Source organism: Pagrus pagrus, assembly GCF_965226575.1.
Source record: "Pagrus pagrus genome assembly, chromosome: 4".
NCBI lineage: Eukaryota > Metazoa > Chordata > Actinopteri > Spariformes > Sparidae > Pagrus > Pagrus pagrus.
In genome coordinates this window covers 3,855,755-3,876,131 of record NC_140188.1, presented here as the reverse complement: position 1 = coordinate 3,876,131, position 20,377 = coordinate 3,855,755, and the positions used below count along the sequence as shown (strand labels likewise).

Below are 20,377 nucleotides of genomic sequence, written 5' to 3'. Positions count from 1 at the left end.
CTCCTGCTCTCTCTCAGGTCCAGCTCTTGTCAAAGGACTTTGGGAAACATCTTCTGGAGGTGGATGACCTGCTGCAGAAACACAGCCTGCAGGAAGCTGACATTACAGTGCAGGCTGAGAGGGTCGAGACACTCAACACTGCTGCACTCAAATTCACTACAATAGAAGGTATATACACACTCACATATCCTCACTCGTTTCTGTTGGTCTAGTGTGCATTATGTTTTATTTATATAGTGTCCAGAATAATATTAGTACATATTAGTAAATTATAAGAGTCATTTGGATTGTAAAGAAGATGAAACATTTTTTTCCGAACGTTTGTTTTTGTCATTATCACAGACTAAATGAACCAAGGTGTAAGGAATGGTCCAGTATTGTTTTCATTTAGTCAAGTGAAGATGTATTTGACCTTGAGACAAGTGGAAAGTTGATATTAGTAAGGTGATCTGCTCTGTATACTCTGCATGTCTTTTTTCTTTGTTTTTCTATGGTAGTACACACTACTGAAGCACTGTATCTATTGCGTGTTTTTTTTTTCACGGTCATTAATCTCATTTTGTTATCTTTCAGGTTACCAACCGTGTGACCCACAGGTGATCTGTAACCGTGTGAACCATGTCTCTTCCTGTCTGGAGGAGCTGAAACAACTGGCAGCTAAAAGACGTGCTGAGCTCGAAGAGTCGAGACAACTGTGGGCCTTCTTTCAGGTAGGATGTGGCAATATCAGGATTATGTCATCAGTATTATGTTATGTTAATTATGATCCACCAAGTGCTCATCGGATGCTTTAAACAGCTGCGGAAACCTGCTCCCTCCACACCTTTTTGATGTCGTAAATGGGGGGGGACCTGTCCTTCAATTTCTGTTATTTTCAAAAACCTCCAATCTGACATTCACAACCACTTCACACAGTCAGAAAGACATTGAGGGGTGTCAGTCCTTGCTGCATACAGCACCTTTCAAGATATACAAACCAAAGATTCTTAGATTTTTGACACCAAACACGGCATCAAACACCACTAGCCCATATTTTAAATATACATTAATGAATCATTTATACTTTAATCAACCTCTATTTCTAGCCAAGGCTTTACAACAATTTTACCGGGTTGTAAGCAGACTTTAAGGCTACCACATTTTATTACAGCTGAGTAAGAGAGCTAATTAGAGGAGAGATGTAACAGAAATGCCTGCTGAAAAGGTAATAAATCACAGAGCAAAATACTGTAATAATAGTAGCACTTTGTTCTTTGCTGCTTTCCATGAGAACAAAATGTTTAGCAGTCCTGGTTCCTCCACATCTGAGCAGATTATTTTGTGTTTTACAGCATATCTGTACAACAGTAATAATTGATAAAACAGCTGTCTCTCTCGTAGTCAGGGAGAGACTAATAAAACCAATGACCTGATAAGTTGTTCATATACAAAAAGAAATGCAGAGTCAAATCAAAGTCAAATTATCCTTTGGAAGAATGACGGGTACAATCAGAATTTGCACATCATTTTTTCATTTCTTGACCTTTGTCTGTCTCCTGACTAAAGCTGTCACTTTGATAACTGCGAGGTGATGAGCCAGTTGTTAATGTTAGTGAATAAGCTTGTAAAATGAACCATGAAAGTAATGAGTTTATAATGAGAAGAGCGGATTTCTTTGTCCAATGAGTCCTTGGTTCATATTGTGGAATCACTAATAACCTCACAATACTGATTAATTTGACTAATTCCCCTTCTGTCTTTTGGGAGGCTCTCAGAAACAGACTGCGATCAGTGTTAGATGAACTGTAGGATTACAGACAAGGGCTGTTCTACATTTTCTGAACTTTTTCCTTTACACATTTTTTTCTCATCTCTTTTTCCTCCATCGAACGTATCTTATTTTTTTTCCCAATTATCAATAGCTTCACCTCTTTAAATCTTGTTTGCCTGTTTGTTCTTCTGTTAGGAGCTGGAGGAGTCGGAGGGCTGGATCAGGGAGAAGAGCGCCATCTTGGGAGCTCAGGGTTATGGGAAGGACCTGAGCAGTGTGCTGAAGTTACTACAAAAACACAAGACTCTGGCTGGAGAACTGCTGGCTCACCGGTCACTGCTGCAGGTGTGTGTGCATATCTGTCAGTGTTTCTATCTGTGTGTGTGAGAATCAGCACCTGGGACACCTACAGTACTTCAGGTTTCTGTTCTGAACTTCGTGTACTTATGAATTTATGCATTTATAAATTATTTTTTCAGCTCAATGACAAAAAAACCTCAACTTTCTTACTTAAGTAATTTTGAGTAGTGCAAACACAGTTTTTTGTAGAAAATTGTACCATTCAGCCTGTTTAGGTATGGTTTCATTTGTAGAATGCTAACTATTTTACAACTTAGAGTAACAGTGTTATCCCTCCGTCCTGCCCTGCTCCTCCAGAACACCATGAAGAGAGGAAAGCAGATCCTCAGTGAGAAGAGCTTTGGCACGGCGGGTATCCAGGAGCACATCATGGAGGTGAAGGGGGAGTGGAAGAGGCTGGAGGACCAGGCTGCGCAGCGTCTCGGCCACCTGCAGGAGGCGCTAAACTTTTTTCAGTTCTCCACTGAGACAGATGACTTGGTGGCATGGCTGCAGGACGCCTACCGCCTGGTGTCCAGCGAAGACTTTGGACACGATGAGTACTCCACCCAGTCCTTGCTGAAAAAACACAGAGGGGTCAGCGAGGCCATCGACAAACATCGTCTGCATGTAGTGGCACTGCGCAAACACATGGTGGCTCTGCCTTTGCAGTACCGTGAACAGGAGGTGGGTAGAGGAAGCAGAGAAGGGATGAATAACTTTTTTGGTAAAGTATTTTGTTTGATCTTCTTTATTTTCCTGTCTCCTTGCTTTTCATCTATGCTCTCCTCCTGTCTGTCTGTGTCCTCTCCTGTCTTCTGCCCTCCCCTCTCTGCAGGAGGTACAGATGCGCATGGGAGAGGTGGAGCAGCTGTATACCGAGGTGGTCGAGGTGGCCGTGCTCAGACAGCAGTGGCTTCACGATGCTCTTGCCGTCTACCGCATGTTCAGTGAGGTCAATGCCTGTGAGCTGTGGATTGATGAGAAGGAGCAGTGGCTGGACAAGATGGAGATCCCTGAGAGACTGGAGGACGTGGAGGTGGTGGCACACAGGTGAGGAAAAGGGAGAGGAGAGGAAGGTTTAATGGCAAATTCAAAAAATCTCATAATAAACCGACTGTCTCATTACATCCCACAATGCCCTTTGTCGTAGGTTTGAGAGCCTTGACCAGGAAATGAACAGCCTGATGGGAAGGATTTTGGACGTTAACCAGATAGTTCAGCAGCTCCTGGATGGAGGTCATCCTTCTTCTACAGAAGTCAGAGGCTGTCAGGACCACCTCAACTCCAGGTATTGAAGCAAAGCTGACCTCCAATTGCTAAAACCAGCTACGACCACTGTTCCTTATACCAGAATGTGAATACCACCACTGCTATTGATACTCCTACAAGGATCCTACTAATGGTTACATCACATGGTCACAGTTGTTGCATGTTTCACCCCTCTCTCTCCTTCTCTCCCAGTTTTCCTGCCTTGACACATGTTTTAGTGCAATGACTGTGCAGTAATCAGTTTCCCAATCATAATTAAACATCTAATCTTTCGATCATTGTTTCAATTACTCGGCCACCATTTCAGGGAGTGCCATCGTAATTTCATTGTGCTGTTGTCTTGCGCAGCAGTACAGTGAAATAAAGTTTATTGAATCTTGAATCCCATTATTAACTTACAGCTACACCTATTGATAATAACAATATCAATAAAGCACTAGATTGTAATACTAACCTGCATCTACTTACCCCATACAGACAGCAATATGATGTGCTTAAACACACTAATACTAATTCACTAAGTACTGTTCTTCATGTCAGTGACAGGCTAATAACAAGTGACTACTGATGTCAAAGTGTTGATAAGCAAGGCACTGAAACACTAAGTGCTGACAGATAAGTTTCAGTAAATACTTTTTTTTAAATAAATTATCAGAAATTCACTTAATAATGTTCCTATGCTTTAAGAGCAGCGTGTGAGCAGACATCCCCCTGTCTGTTAAATAGTGCATTGGCTTTTTGGAGCTCTGTCCTATTTACTCCCAGGAGGGGGGAGGAGCAGGTGGGAGGAGCAGGTGGGAGGAGAGGGAGGCGGACTGACATGCAGGAGAGAAGAGAGATGGCAAGGAAGAGAAAATTCGTGGGCTCATTATTCAGAGGAATTCATACTCAAACCATGTTTTGTAATTGTCTTTTGACAAGTGTCTTGTGTCCTGTCAGTCGCTGTCTTCATAACAGGCTAAACTCCTACCTGCTCTCATCTTTGTAGATAGAATGAAATAATAGCAGCACGTTTCTTTTCTAACTCTCTCTCTCTCTCTCTGTTTGGCCAACATGTTTATTTACACTATCATACAGCCAGGTCCACCCTGTGATGGGATTGTTTTTTTTATCATGTCATGTCATGTTCACTGACCACTGTTCTGTCTGGCTGCAGCGTCCATGATGGTTGGGTGTCCATGAGTCTTGTGACCTTGGCACACGGTGTCGGTCTCAGGGCTGCCATCTGTGCTGGCTGCCTCAGCTAAGAAGAGGCCAGCCGAGAGCAAAAAAATAACATATAAACACTTGTTCTGTGTCAGTTTTAAGACCATAACTGCATGATACTGTTTTTCTCAAATATTGACCATGCGTACAGTATTGGGGTTATTTATGTGCATAATTCAAACATATCTATTCATCAACTTAAAAAGACTGTGAATTATTACCCATGTTGCTCCTCAAATCAGACCTATAATCAACATTTAGTTACATTTTAGATAAAGGAAATGAGAGAACCATACAGGTTTGAACCATGACTGTATAAGGGTCAATAGTTTTACTGAGATGAAAGGCGTCTTACTAAGTATTTGTTCTTTCTTTATAATAAGTATTTTTACTTAAAATCAGGATTTATGTTAACATATATTCATGTTTAAATCTAGGTGCTGTATCGTAGGCAACTGGACTCTTTTTTGATATATGAGTACATAAACTTATTATGTTGCATTTACATTTTTGTGAAGCAGCGACCCCAGTCACACACACGTGCCCCTCAACAATCACCATGACCACATTTCACCTATCAGACTTTAGCAGCTCTGAGGTCAGTCAGTGTCACCGAGCTGTTTTCCTGCCTGCCTGCTGAGCGCTCTGTCTGCCTCTTAGCGGCTCTGCCATTACCTCATTACAGTCACAAGGATCTCTGTGTGTGTGCATGTGTGTGTGAGTGTGTGTTTCTTGGCTGAATGGGTGTGTATTGAGACCTGCTGGTCTGGAGCAGAATCAGGGGGACATATTGTATGACGATATGGTAAGCAGACGAGGCCTGGACTGAAACCACAGCAGAGCAAACAGTAACAGTTCATATCAGGTCATATTTTTACCTGGTTAAATAAAGGATATTGATATCAGGTCATATCAGGTCATCATAATAATGAGTTTAACATGTCTTGTAATAATAATGCAGCTTGGGTCTTCCCAAGATTAATATCAATGTTAATCATTCATGTTTAAGACAATTAGCTGTTACAGTTCAGTTAAATGAACAGACAGGAACAAAAATATTTCGCTAAAAAGAGCTTTAATGTTTAGCACCAGCTTTAACATTTAAAGACGTATGACCTGTGGTTTAAATTCCCTCAGCTTTGATATATTTCATTTGATACATACTTTGTCTTAGATTACATCTACTGCTTGACACCTGGAACAATGGATGACTGGGGTTCAAGCGTGGCTGTAGTATGAAGGAAGAAAAATGAATGCGGCTTATGTATATGTAACAGTTCAGGACAACAAATCAGGACTATCTTCACTATTACACATTCCTCCCTCACTGTACGAAACTCTCCTCTCAAACTACACTTTCATTATGACTCTCTCTTGTCTGTTACATGGTACCAGGTGGAACAGCATCGTGGAGCTAGTGGAGCAGAAGAAAGATCAGCTGGACTCGATGTTACGCCTGCAGAACTACCTGCTGGAGTGTGCTGAGATCAAGTCCCAGATCCAGGACAAGAGAAAAGCCATCGACGCCACTCAGTACATGGGCAGCGACCTGGGAGGAGTCCTGGCTCTGCAGAGACGCCTCTCCACAATGGAGGGAGCCCTATCCGTCCTGGAGCCCAAACTACTACATCTACAGGTAATAGGAATTCCCAATAGGAATAATGGGAAATGACATTGACTTTACAAATGTAATATGAAAAAAAATGTGTTAAGATAACTTGCATAAAAATAAAGCTTTGTTAATGTGAACTAATTGTTTTTCTTAACCATTTTTCTATTTATCTATTTATGTTTTTCTATTCATAATGAATAAGCAACTTTAGAATCCGTCAGTGACGATAATAGATAGTAGTAGTCTAGTGGGCATTTATTTCGAGAAAATATCACAAGTGTAAGGAACTACAAAGAGATACAAATATGTGGAGGTAAAGATAATTTTATACACAGGTCGTATTAGGCACCATAATGCCATCTGTGTCTATGTAGGAAGAGGCGGAGCATCTGGCCACTGTCCACCAAGGTCGGGCCATGGAGGTTCTTGTGCCGTTTGATGGCATCAGTTTGGAGTGGGAAGAGCTGAAACGCACCCTGCAGGGCTGTGAGGACTCGCTGATGGTAGCAAGCAGGCTGCAGAGCTTCATACAGGTATACAGGGATAATCCATACATCAGGAAGAAATCTATCACTCTGATTATTCACTGATAATAACTAATGAGAAATAGAAACTGAGAAGAACAACAGATAGTAGTCTGTGAGCAAACCAACACACTCTTTCACATAAGTTCATGAAAAGTGTGAAACTCAAGTATGAGATATCTGTAGTTAAAGGAACAGTTCGAGTATTTTAACATAACAACAGAAAGATTAATGTGAAATGTCTCTTCTTTGTTAAAAGTTAAGAAAGGTTCAACTCCAGAAGAGGGGCAAGGGGACGTCAATATTCAAATTTTATCCGCCAGCAAGTCACAATATGTGTGAGGCTAGGTTTCTAGTTTCCACAACAGGAGACATTGAGAAAGTCGTGGTGGAGAAATGTGTTGTTTTAAGAAGTACATTTTGCTAACTAAATGTATCTGCTACAATCCAAGCTAATTTATTTAAATTTCAAATATTTCAACTGCTGTCTGCTTAAACTTATGTAGTAACAGAATAACAGTGGAATTAATCAAATGTAAATGCGTCATACTCCTCTCCCTGTCCTGTTAGGACCTGGACTCGTTCCTCACCTGGTTGGTCCAGACTCAGACAGCGGCCGCCTCAGACCAGCTGCCCAACGACCTAGAGGAGGCTGAGAAACTCATCAACAAACATGCTGCCCTAAAGGAGGAGATCGGACGGTGGGTTACCAACAGACAACAAAAGGCTTCTCTTGTTTATACATCATGATCTTATCTTTAAAATATCTTCCTAAAAGATCTTAAAAGACACATCAGGTGTTCAGAGAATATTGAATGGGTTACTGTTGTTTTCCATGCAGGTATGAAGAGGACTATGAGCGCCTCCAGGCCATGAACGAGCTGCTGGAGTCCGAGGAGGCTCCTCTCCCTCAGGCTGCCCTGCAGCAGTGGCTCCAGAAGCTCGACGTCGGCTGGAACAAACTGCTGGAGATGTGGGAGAGCAGGAGAGAGGTTCTGGTCCAGGCTCACATTTTCCATTTGTTCCTGCGAGATGTCAAACAGGCCGAGTCTTTCCTCAACAACCAGGTGAGACAATGACAATGACGCTTGGTTTGTCAGTCCTAAAACCTTGGTTCAAAATATATCTTGACAGCTGGATGGATGGTTTTCCCTTTGCTACTGATATTCATCGTGCCTACAGGATAAATCTGTTTATGATCATCTAATGTGTCAAAGTTTTAACAGTGTGAAATATGGCCAACACCAGGTGACATGAAAATACTGTGTAGATGACGATACATTATTCTAGATGACTTTACCACCTTTAACCATCATATGACTGTCTTTCTATGGCAGTGATGTATTCCCATCAACTGCCCGATGTGCACATTAGCAAAGCATTCTTTTTTTGCTCCAACCCTGTTGCATCACACAAATCTGCTTGACTTAAACATCAGAACAGTTTTTTATGCAACATTAGAGAAGCTAAATGCCAAATGAAAGCAGCTGCTGTATGCAACATGCATGATGTGCTTTTATGTTGCAGTTTCACCTTTTAGGTGATTTTTCTTTGAGCTTGTCTGGCTGTCACTAAGGCAGAGACAAATCCTCCTTCTCTGTGCTCATTTTTCCCTTTTCATCTTATCTTTTCCTCTGATGGTGGCAGATCAGAGGGAGCAGTATACTGAACACAGAATCAGTAGAAAAAAATATGCAGCTCAAACAGTTGTCAATTAGATTTCACTTTTATATATATTTTTTTTTGGGGGGGGGGGGATACAAGTATGCATACATATGTTATCGTTAGCATAATGGGGGACAGTCTTACACTATTGTCTGTAATTACTGTACCTTCCTTCAAGTACTTGATATACATTAAGGTGCATTGTGAGGTCAATATCTGACAACTTTTTGGGGGATAAAACCTGTTCTGCTTTTGTCCTTTAGTCGAATCACATGATAATGTTGGTGACAACGGATAAGTCATATCACATCACATAAACATCCTGGTGCCTTCACGAGCATCTGAACAGGCCAAATGCTGCTTTCTGACTGCAGCAGAGCATCAACTGGACTGGGTGTGGTCTGCTTAGCCCTGCCAAAGTCAGCTCTGAGATACGGAGAGAGAGAGGGAATGAGAGAAAAGAAGAGAGGGTGTGTGTGTGTGTGTGTGTGTGTGTGTGTGTGTGTGTGTGTGTGTGTGTGTGTGTGTGTGTGTGTGTGTGTGTGTGTGTGTGTCAGCAGGAGACTTTTTGCAGAGTGTCCCTGTGTTATGTGATATTAGAGCAGGAGCTGTCCATGCAGCACCATCCAGTAACTTTAGATCTACATTGTGGAGGAGGAATTGTTGGCAGCCTCCTGATACTCAAGTCTGTGTATGTGTGTGTGTGTGTGTGTGTGTGTGTGTGTGTGTGTGTGTGTGTGTGTGTGTGTGTTAACAATATACATAATGATGGTATTTATAGGCTTGTGTAAATTATACTAGCCTCTTATTGAATAAATTCTGTCCATGATTGATGTGCAAGTATTTGTTCTGCAAAGATCAAACCTCAGATCTTATCTTGATTTAAAGAACGCAGTAGTGTCATGAATTAACATTTAAGTGCCATGAATAATTAGCTGATTAATTCCAGCTTTTAAAGAAATATCCCATCTCATATATCTTTAGTACCTTTTGAAAGTAAACTTAGATCTAGTCCGTAGTTTTACCGAGAGTGATGATTATTAGAGGTGTGAATCTTCACTGGTCTCACGATTCAATTTGATTATGATTCACCTGTCAACGATTCGAATGCACAACAATTCCTGATGCATCTTGCGTCTTTGATATTGCCATATAAATATGATTGCAGCACATTTCCAGCTCTACAGGTTACCCTGTGTCAGACCCTGATCTTGTAGTCTGCATTGCTGTATTTAATCTCAGTATCACATGTGCAGAGGTTTATTTTTCTCATCTAAAATGTCAAAGGCAGAGCTGCCCTCGACTCCTGTGTGTGCATGTGTGTTGGCCAAAAGGTCCCTTTTAGTTTGATATTAGATCTTTACCAGGGACCAGCTCTCCATAGTAGCCTGGGGCTTGATTTAGAGAGAGCAGCATTTCTTCTTCAATAAGCATCAAAGACGTTGCAGGCCATAGACCTCTGTCTGCCTCTCCCCGGTTGTTTCTCCCTTATTTTAATTCATTTTCTATCTACCCAGAGGCCATATACATTTGTAATGATATTAGTGGTTTCAGTAGTTTTGTTTTAAAATGTCATCATTTCACATTTTTCTGATCTCAAGATGTTGATAGACTAAAATTAAGTAGCTATTTTTTCTGGAATAGTGCTGCTACCTTCTCATAAAAGGGCAAATGCAAAATAATCATTTAACAGACAAATTGATTAATAATTTAGTCTATTAAATGAGAGACGATTGTGACAATTACCCTCATAATTTTCTAAAGGCCAAGGTAAATTGTTTGTTTTAGATCAAATGATTGAGAATGTTGGTTGGTTTGAACCCCAAAACTGACCCGTTAAACAGACTTTGTTATATGGTTTAGTAGATAAATGAACCAATATCGGGCTTAAATTTCAAGAGTTGGTCTTATCTATTTGCTATTTTTTGTCAATTGTTGCTCTTTCTTTTTTAATCTCCTCCACTTAATCAGTTCCTGAACCAAGATATCACCTCAATGTATCCCATGTTCGCTCTTTAGGAGTCAGCCCTTGCTCATGTGGAGCTGCCCACCACGGTGGAAACAGTCGAAGCCGCCATCAAGAAACACAAGGACTTCACCACCACAATGGAGCTGAACCTGCACAGGATCAAAGCTGTGATCGAGGCCGGAGAGAGTCTGATCAGCCAGAGTAACATCTACTCTGAACGCATCAAGGAACGTATCGACACCCTCGCCAACAGGTACCGCATACAAACAGAAAAACAAAAGGTTTATGAAGAGAAATAAACAAAATTACTTGGATTAAAGCACATATTATCTTGAGTTCAAAATGTTCATTTTTCACATTGACAATTGTGAAAAAGTAGTTTCCCCTCTGCTTTATGAATTTTAAATAGAGGACATTGTAAGCATATGCCATGTAGAGGTTACTACAAAAATAGTATATTCTTAGTAATAATGGAAATTTGTTATATTCTTAAGACACAATTCACCTAACTAAATACAGTCTGACCACATCAGAGATCAGCCTGTTGTATACAGTGATGGATTATCTTGCTCTGTCTGACCTTCAGTAGTCTTGCCTCCCTTTATTAAATGTTGTATATCTTCATTCAAGATTTACTTTTGTCTCTGTTCAAACAGAGTACAAACTGCAGCAGCCTGCACTGTCCTCGCTGTACGTTAAACTGATTTTAAAGCACAACAATCTAAGCAGCAGCTGCCCAAACACAATACAACAATAATAAAAAGAATAGTGAAAGCTACAGACTCCAAAGCAGAGGGAACCCCAAGTATAAATGAAACAAAACACTGAAAACAGAGCTCTGTCTGTTAAGTCCAGAAGTGACATCTGACCATGAAATCTGTGTGATAGCTGAACTGGTGGTGTGTATGTGTGTGTTGGGAGGGGGTTGGGTTGTTGTGTGTGTATGTTTCCAACAATAGCCATGTGAAGACCCATATGGGTTTTAGATTTAATTTACATGAATTAACTCATTGGACATTTACTTTTCATCCATGGGGACAAATAAATGAGCACAGTGCGACATCATTATTTTGATATATTACATTCTGGTTACATTACATGAATTAAGGTATTTTTTTTATTGCTGGCACAAATGATATCAAATGAAATGACTCCATCTTTCACTCTTTCAGGGGAAACCAGAACCGAGAGCTAGCGCAGCGGTGGCTGGAGAAACTGAACGACCAGTGGGAACTTCAGAGGTTTCTTCAGGACTGTCATGAGGTAGGAGCCCAACAGACTGGTTGTACTGGTTGGTTGAACTCTTTGAGACTTGAGATGGTCTAATGTGGGAGTGGATTGAATCGGTTCAAGAGAAAAAAAAGGATGGTAATCTCTTTGTTCCTTTTTGTTACTATAGCCAACTTCACATTTTGGTGGCCTCTAGTGGCAGCACAAGATTACTGTTTTCATTTTTATGAACTTCATTACCCAGAAAGCATCGTAGCTGCGTCACTAAAGTTTGACCTCCCTTTCATTCCTTTGACCTCTTTGTTGCTGATGGGAGAAAAAAAGTTTGTCACTAGTGTTTAAATGTTCTCAAGTTTGTTTTTAAAAACCTTGAACCACTCACAGTGAGATTTAGTCATTTTGTCATTAATTGACAGTGTCATAATGACATGTCTACCCTCCGATGTAATCACTTGAATTAATTATTACAGCCTTTTAGTAATTTGTCATAAGATGATGTGTTCATGTGTAAATATGATAGTCAGAGATGTTAAGTCGACTCATGTCACTGTTTAGATGACTTGCAGCTTGCCAGAAAATAAATGACTCAAGGCTCGATTTGGACTGGAATAGGAAGTTAAAGACTTGACTTGAGACATCATGACTCAAATTACTTTTTCTGTATTCATTTTATGTTTTCAGTTTAGTTTTTTAGGTTGTTGTTTTTTTGTCTGGCTGTCTATTTCACTGTTTAAAAGTGATGGGGAGACAAAAGTTTTGATTGAGAACAAATTAAGGTATTTGATTTTTGTTTGATTACATCTATTTCACTGAATATCAATAATAACAATACTAATTCATTCAGTGCTTTTTGAACAGGTTAGATAAATTGGCCAATCATATCATTATTAGATACTGTAGGCACGAATACCTTGACTCTTCTCTTTATAAAGACTGGATACTGCAGCTAAGACTGCCCTGAACTTAACTAAAGACTCGACACGACCTGTGATTTGATCTGACTTAATTTACGCAAGAAAAAGTGACTTCGGACTTGCCTGACATTTGGACCAAACTATGAGTGTTTTTATATACTTATATACTTATATTTATACATACTGTTTTACTCACATGCTTGCATGATCTCTGAGACTTTCTGTATTGTGAGGCTCACCAGTTTCCTTGTTGGAACTATCACTGATGTGGTCCAGCCGTGTTGCACGTGTCTCACCTTTGATCACTCCTGCAGTTATTGCTCTCTCACCCTGCGGAGACTCGAGCTTCTTTCTGGGCCAAAACCTTGTTTAGTTTCAGCAACTTTCTCTCTTTGGCTCTACTGAATAATTCAGCAGCACAGCTCCTCATCACTTATTCAAAGGAGGAAGAGTGTATCTCACTGTGTACGAGTGTCTGCGTGTGTAGGTGTGTGTGTGTGTCAGCCATATCCATCTATCTGTCTGCTCATACTGTACGTTGTGCGTGTCTGTAGAAATACAGTATGCATGAGGAGTCTTCCCCTCACTGTGTATGTGTGTGTGTGTGTGTGTGTGTGTGTGTGTGTGTGTGTGTGTGTGTGTGTGTATATGTATGTGTGTGTGTAGCCTACAGTGGGCGAGTGACACTGCGTCAGTCTGTAGGAACCTAAGCTCTCAGCTCTCAGGGTGTGTTCTTGCGTTCAGTCCAGGCTGCATCCTCGTGTTTCCTGCTACTAACTGCTGCTTTACATTCACTTGCCAACAGTTTTACACTGAGCTTTATGTGGTCAAATCATTTCGTTGTACACAAACTGATCACATCTAGAGTTCATATTCTTTTTTTTTTAAGAAGTTCTGTACTTAAAGTACAAATTCAAGTTACTTTGATTTTATGCAACTTCATACTTCTACCCCATTACACCTCAAAGGCAGATTTTGTACTTTTTACTCCACTACATTTAACTGACTACTTTAGTTACTACAATTTTTCATACCCTTCTTGTCCAATGTAAACCCTTTATCTACAGATTTGGTGATTTTTAATGTGAATGTTTGTTATATACTGAAAGTGTTTGTGTTGAGAAAATTCTCCTACTACAGAAATACTTCCTGTACTCGTAAAGCATTATTTCTGTTAAAATAGATTCGTTAGCAGATCAGTGTTATTTATTACCAAATACAAAGCCACATTTTCTAATTTTTTAAAGTTATTTGCTAATTACTCCGGCAGTACACAGATACGAGTAAACAGCCTCATGGGCTCTCGATTGACTTGGTGATTGGACACAATTTTGTAACAAACTTAAATATTAGAGCAAATTCACTTACTGGAGTCTTGAAAAAATAAAAAACACTCCACAGTATTTTTTCCCCCCTCTTATATAATCTTCATAGTCCCTGTTCAACCTGTCCCCATCTCAGTACAACTCCATCTACAGGACCAGAGGGCAATGAAGGGGTGAACTCAGCTGTAGCTTTTCACCCAGATTCACCTCCTGGTGTGTTTCAGGAAAAGAGCAGTATGTATGCCCAAAGGCTGCTTTGCTAAACACAGTGTGTCTTTATATAATAGTTGTAACACATGCAAAGTCCCTTTGTATGCATTAATCACAGTTTTGAGCGTGTTCGTGCTTTTCTTCTGTCAATTCAGACATTACAGAGGGTAAACAGTGTTAAGACCATTTTCTTTTTCTTTTCTTATTTTTGATATTGAGTCAAATGATTATTCTTCTTTTTAAACCATTTCTCTTCTTTATCTATTTTTTTCCCATGTAGCAGAATAACACTTTTCCTGGACTCAACAGGTCACGTAATTTAATCATTTGTACGTACATTCATGTTGAAGCTGGTAAAGGTGGTTTAACAGCTTTATATAGGGTAGCCAATACAGATTTATCTTAATGTACAATATTACATCAAAATGTATTTGTTGATCATATTTTGTAGTAAGTAAAATCTGAAAAATATCTAGTACCTTAACTTGTCATATAAATGTCGTGGAGTAAAAAGTCTAATATTTGCTTCTGAAGTGTACTGGAGTAGTATAAAGTATTAAGTAGCAAAAAAATGAAATACTGTACTGTACTTGAAGTACGGCACTTGAGAAAGTGTACTTAGTTACCTTCCACCACTGATTAATCATTTATTTTTGATTAACCACACGAAGATTTAGTTAATCAAATGTCAAAAAATATCCATCATAATTTCCCAGATGTCAGTGTGACATCTTCAAAAGATTTTGTCCAACGAATAGTTCAAAACCCAAACAGATTTGATTTATAGTGATACAGAAAAATAGAAAAAGACAAAGCTTGTTAATACATTTTATGTTACTTGAGTAATTGATTGGATTAATGTTTCTAGTTCCACACTTTCTCATCAACTTTACTGAATCTGGGAGCTTTTGTCGACACATGCCGGGTTTTCTAGAGGTGTGCACTGAAACCGCCGGCTCAAATACATGAGGTCTGATGACGTGATGATGAGGCTACAAATCCTCCCCTCTCCCTCTTTCAATGTCCTCTTCTTCCCTTCCCACATCAGACACACTTCTCTATCTCCTCCTCCCCCTCCCTCACTCATCTTCATTCATTCTCCACCACCCCTCAGCCCCCCAACACACACTCCCTCCCTCCTCCTTTCCCCTCATTCAATTCATTTACAGTCTCAAGGGGGGCATCAGGCTGTGACCCTTCATGACCTCTGCAGTCATCAGACCTGTGTGTAATGTATGTGTGAGAGCGAACCTGTGTTTGTGCACGTGTTTGTAAAAATCCTTATGAGTGTGAGCGTGCTCACTACTGTTTCTTGTTGGCCTCTGCTTGTAGGTGTGTGTGAATGTGTGAGGCATGTTTACACATGTTAGCCGGCATGTCCTTACCCGTCTGTGATCGTGTGTGATAGCTTCAGGAAGAGGTGACAAACGGAGGGGGCGTTAGACAGACATCCAACCCCCGTCCTTTAAAGGAAAGAGGAGCAGTAAATCTATCAAACTACAAATACATCATTCAGGATAAATCACTGCTCTGTCCAATCCTCTACTGTCTGTCTTCCCACTGTCGCCCCTCCTCTTTTCTTTCTCTTTTGCTCTGTCCAAACCTCTTCTGTTTCTCTCTCTCTCTCTCTTTTCTCTCTGCTTTACCACTGCAGCAGCGTCAGGCAAGCTGGAGACAGAGAGTACAGCTGCCTGGGACTGCTGCAGAGAGGAAGGAAGGATGGTAGAGGGGGTTGGTGTGTGTGTGGTGCAGGAGGGGAAGGATGAAACAAAAGCAGCTGTAGAGGAGTCGTGAGCTTGGCTGTTAGTGGAAACCGGCGTGCTTCAGTCCCCCCAAACAAATCTGATGTTTTTCAGCCTTTCTTTCCCTTCACACTCATTTTGACACCATTTTAAGCCCACCTCCCCCCTCCACCTCCTCCAGCTCAGCATCATTAGCCGTGACCGGTGAGCCTAGAGGCACTGCCTGAATCCCCTGCCCCCAAAATCCCAGTCTTTTGCTCCTCCCTCTCCTCTCCTCTCCTCCTCCTCCACTTCATCTCTCCTCCAACCAGCCAGGCTGCCTGCTCACACACTTGCTTGCCCACTCGCTGAAGGTGTGAGGCAGGGGAGGGGCGCCCATGCACCGGCTCGGCTGCCAGCCATTTTATTGTTTTGGGGAGGATGATTTTTTTCTTCTTCTTCTTCTCTCACTCATCCTCATTCTTGCCCTCTTGCTCTTCACTGATCCGCCCCTGCCCCTCCTCTCTTTCCTGGTTGAGCGTACAGCAAGTCCTCGGCAACACAAGGAGAGAGAGAGAGAGAGAGAGAGAGAGAGAGAGAGAGCGCAGACTCAGTTCGAAGTCTCCAGACTGTCTCCTCAGCCTTCTGTATTGTTGTTATTTACCCTCCTGCTTGGCATTTTCCTTTCAGCAAACCTTTTGTGTCGCTGTCTGCAGAAGACGCTTCTCTTTCTGTCTAGCTCTCTTGTAGCTTCCTTTCCTCATTCTCTCTCTCTCCATCCGACTCTGCGGTGAAGAGCGTCTTTGCATGTGTGTGACGGCAAGCCAGCGAGGATGCGGATACCAGCGGCTGCCTGCAGCTGCCACAATCCCGCGGGCTGTTCCAGTTAAACGCCGCCGGTAAACGGGTTACTCGCTTTACGGTTGGGTTAGGAGAGAGGGACGGAGGTGCCGGTGGAAACGTTGCATGCAGGTGTGAGGATGATGATGACGGAGAAACGAGGGTGCTGATGCTGACCTGAATTTGTTGGTGATGCTGTCAGCGCAGGCGTGAGGTGTTTCACTGTGTGTTTGCCTAACACAGACAGATTTTACTCTTTGATGGAGAGTGCAGGTGTGTGTGTGTGGGGCTCTCTACTGTGTGGGTATGTGTTAATGCTGAGGACACTGATCTGTTGTGTTGTGTGTACATGTGAATTCTTGCGGCCATGCTTGTTGGTACACGTGTGTCTACCTACATGTGCCTGCTGTGCGTCATTAAATATTCATGTCTGTGTGTTTGACCTTGTATTTCCCACTGTATGTGTCACTGGTGTGTTTATCTACACTATCTCTATCGTATTTATATTTAGCTTTTCCTCATAACAGAAGCTAATGTAAATGTTCATGTATGAATTATGATAATGTACTGTAAGTGTGTGTGTGTGTGTGTGTGTGTGTGTGTGTCTCTTATGCAATCAAACAAATGTGTCTCACTTTCAGTGTGTGAGTGTTTTGGTGTATCCATATCTTTTAAAATGAGAATTCAGTCCATGCACACCAAGAGTTATTTAGGGCCTGGCAATGTATTGTTATTATATCGTTATCACGATATGAGACTATATATCATCGTAGACTTCGGACATTATGATTTTGCAAGATATGGCATAAGCGTTGTCTTTTCCTGGTTTCCTGGTTCATCATAGTAATTGATACACCAGCGGCACTGTCAAGGCTTTAAGCAGTTAAGCAGTTAGCTAAGTATGCCAAGCAATAATATAAGTAAGTGTAAGAAGTATTAATTCTAGAAAGTCGCTAACCTAGATCCTCATGAATGAATGATGTGCCGTACCAAAGAGTGAGGATTAGCGTTCAGTTAGCATGGATTATACCAATTTTGGTGAAGTGACTGGACGTGCAGCAAGTCGTGCCCATACTGTAAGTTATTTACAGTGTGTACACTCATTCAATATTGACACCTCTCTCTCTTTCCCTCTCCTCTTCTCTCCCTGTCTCACTTGCACAGCTGGGGGACTGGGTGTGTGAAAAGATGCTGATGGCGAGGGACAGCAGCCGAGACGAGACCCAGAAGCTTCATAAGAAATGGCTGAAGCACCAGGCCTTCATGGCCGAGTTGGCCCAGAATAAGGAATGGCTGGATAAAATTGAAAAGGTGAGTGCTGTTTTTTTCCTTCCCCTGAAGACACAGATTTTGTACTTTTTTTTCCTCTTGCTTGAAAGTTTAAAGGGTCACTCTGATGTTCAGTGAGTTTTCTGCCCTTTGGCTCCTTGGAACAGGAGAAAATGCCAGCTATATAATATTTTATTATATAGTAATTGTGATTCTTATGACAGTAAGCAGAGGAGGATGACAGGGTAGAAAAGGAATGGCATGAAATATTGGTTTGAAAGTGAAAACAAAAAAGGTAATTTACTTGGACTTGGACCCAACTACCTTATATGATAATTTGTGTAATGACTTTGTAGATAGTTCATATTGAGAAAGGACCACAGAGTTAGAAAAAAAATGAACACTTCATCTGAAAGGTCAATCAACAGTATTTGTCAGACATATTTGTAGACTACTCCCCTCAACAAAATTACTTATTTTGTAGGTTTTTTTACCAATACTTCTGCAATCTGTGCACAAGTGATTTGGCATATCTGAAGCTGTGTTTATCATATCTCAAAATGCTGAATACCAGGCTTCTTTGTGGCACACCATATAAAGTGTCAGAGATCTGACAGGTAGTCTATACACTATAATTATCAAGTGTTCACATTATTATGTCAACTTTGAGCCAAGTCTGCTGTTTAAAAAGTACTTAATATCAAGCGATAGATAAAAAAGCTGTAGAATAAATAAAAAGTTACATATCTTCATATTTAAGGTATACTGTAAATGCTAGCTTGCCTACTATGCTAATCTTAAATTCATTTATCTTATTTTAAAGAGAAAAGTGACCCTATGTCCCTTCAAGCAGGATTCACTGATGTAAACAAAGCTTGGACATCAGTCATCAGAGTTGCACATCCTGTCTCTACCCAGTGTCAACTGATTTTATACAACTGTCCTTGTACTAAACAGCATTAAATTGACTTAATCAAAGCGTAACAAAGCCAGTGGCAAGGGCAAAAAGTATTACAGAGGGTTTTTAAATAGAGGGGAGCTCTGTAACCTTCACCACTGCTCTGTCCCGATAGGATCTGTTTCATATTAAGGAGATTTATACAGCACAGCAACGTCTTGTCTGAAGCTGCAGTCGACACAGACGTAATTGGGTTATCCAGTGTTTCCCCAGCCACACGTCCAGGTTTCACTGGGATGACTCTGGGCTGTTGTGTTCACACGTCTGACTAGCTGCAGTGAATCTGGGTGTGTAAGATCATTACTGGTTAGTAGATCTGTAGTTCAATGCCAAATCCCCTCAGGCCACCTGTAACTCTTCGCTGATCTGTGATCTTGTTTTAGGCAGTCTCACTACATGGCGTTGTGTGTGAGCGTGTTATGTTGAAATTCTGCTAATACACGCCCATGCTTGTCTTTCTGACAGGTTGATGTTGTTTCAGGTCATCAGATGATGTTGACAGTTGATGGCTAGCATTCAGCAGCTCTCTGTGCCTGTCAGTATACTAAATTAGATATTATATGTGATGACTCTTCAGAGTGAGTAACAGTGAGTGGCTGCCGAGAGAGTTTTGACAGGACACTTGGATGCTAATGAACCCATATGGGCTGCTGTAGAAAATGTGAGTGTGAAGTTTAGCAGGCTGTAGTTTTGTCTGAGCGGGGTATGTGATATACACACATCATGACAGTGCATGTGTTGTGAGGAAAGCCAAATAACTACTGTATTTCTACTGAATAAACACTATATTGACGCTACATTTATAATCATAAAGCATAGCACTAAATATTGCGACACTAAATGCCAGTTTTCAGTCATAATATGTTGCAGACAGTCTGTGGCATAATGGCTCGATGCTCTGCAGTCTCATCCTGGGCAGGGCTCAAACTGAACTCCCCTGATGGGAGCAGAGTGATGGAGCCAAGGCACAACACTGCGTTGTGTGTTATCTGTGCATATACTGTAAACCTTTGATACCGTTGATACTTTCAATTATCGATTAGTTGAAAATGAATCAGCCACTATTTCAATCATCAGTTTATCAAACAAAAATACTAGCCATTTGATGGCTGCAGCCTGCTTTGCAGCCTGCTTTGACTTTGTCACTAAAACCAGGTTATTCAAAGTCTGAGGCTGTGGGCCAGCTTGCACTGGTTATTGCAGTAGTTAGAGTTATATTTTAATTTAATGTGTACAGTGAAGATCATCAACATCCACCCTAAGAAAATGTGGCAGAAAAATGAAAATAATAATAATAATCATGAATCTGCCTCAGCCACTAAAAGATGACAGTTATTGTTTTCATGTCCACAAAGGTAACTTTTCAAAAACAAAACAACCTTTGCTGTGGGTTTTCTGATCGTCTCTCTGTCCTCTTCCAATCAGCTCGCTGATCACTTTAATAATGTGGCTGTTGGCTATGTGGGTAGGCAACTTCACCCACTACTGGCCTATAAGCTGCTCATTATGTCTAATTACTGTATGCCTGTTGCTGAGAACCCAGTGATTTCACTTTATTTCTTCTCCTATAGTG

At 41.0% G+C, this 20,377-nt stretch overlaps 1 protein-coding gene across 3 annotated transcripts in view; it reads left to right on the top strand.

Moving 5' to 3' along the window:
- The window catches only part of sptbn4b (spectrin, beta, non-erythrocytic 4b), an 85,549-nt gene that overhangs the window by 29,879 nt on the left and 35,293 nt on the right, over window positions 1-20,377 (top strand). For all 3 annotated transcript variants that reach the window (XM_084351191.1, XM_084351190.1, XM_084351189.1), the window contains exons 13-25: window positions 18-168; window positions 574-710; window positions 1,946-2,095; window positions 2,408-2,776; window positions 2,928-3,142; window positions 3,243-3,380; window positions 5,963-6,203; window positions 6,554-6,712; window positions 7,274-7,404; window positions 7,545-7,770; window positions 10,388-10,590; window positions 11,510-11,600; window positions 17,742-17,888. In XM_084351191.1, coding sequence (XP_084207317.1) covers window positions 18-168; window positions 574-710; window positions 1,946-2,095; window positions 2,408-2,776; window positions 2,928-3,142; window positions 3,243-3,380; window positions 5,963-6,203; window positions 6,554-6,712; window positions 7,274-7,404; window positions 7,545-7,770; window positions 10,388-10,590; window positions 11,510-11,600; window positions 17,742-17,888 — 2,358 coding nt within the window. The remainder of the gene's footprint in view (window positions 1-17; window positions 169-573; window positions 711-1,945; window positions 2,096-2,407; window positions 2,777-2,927; window positions 3,143-3,242; window positions 3,381-5,962; window positions 6,204-6,553; window positions 6,713-7,273; window positions 7,405-7,544; window positions 7,771-10,387; window positions 10,591-11,509; window positions 11,601-17,741; window positions 17,889-20,377) is intronic.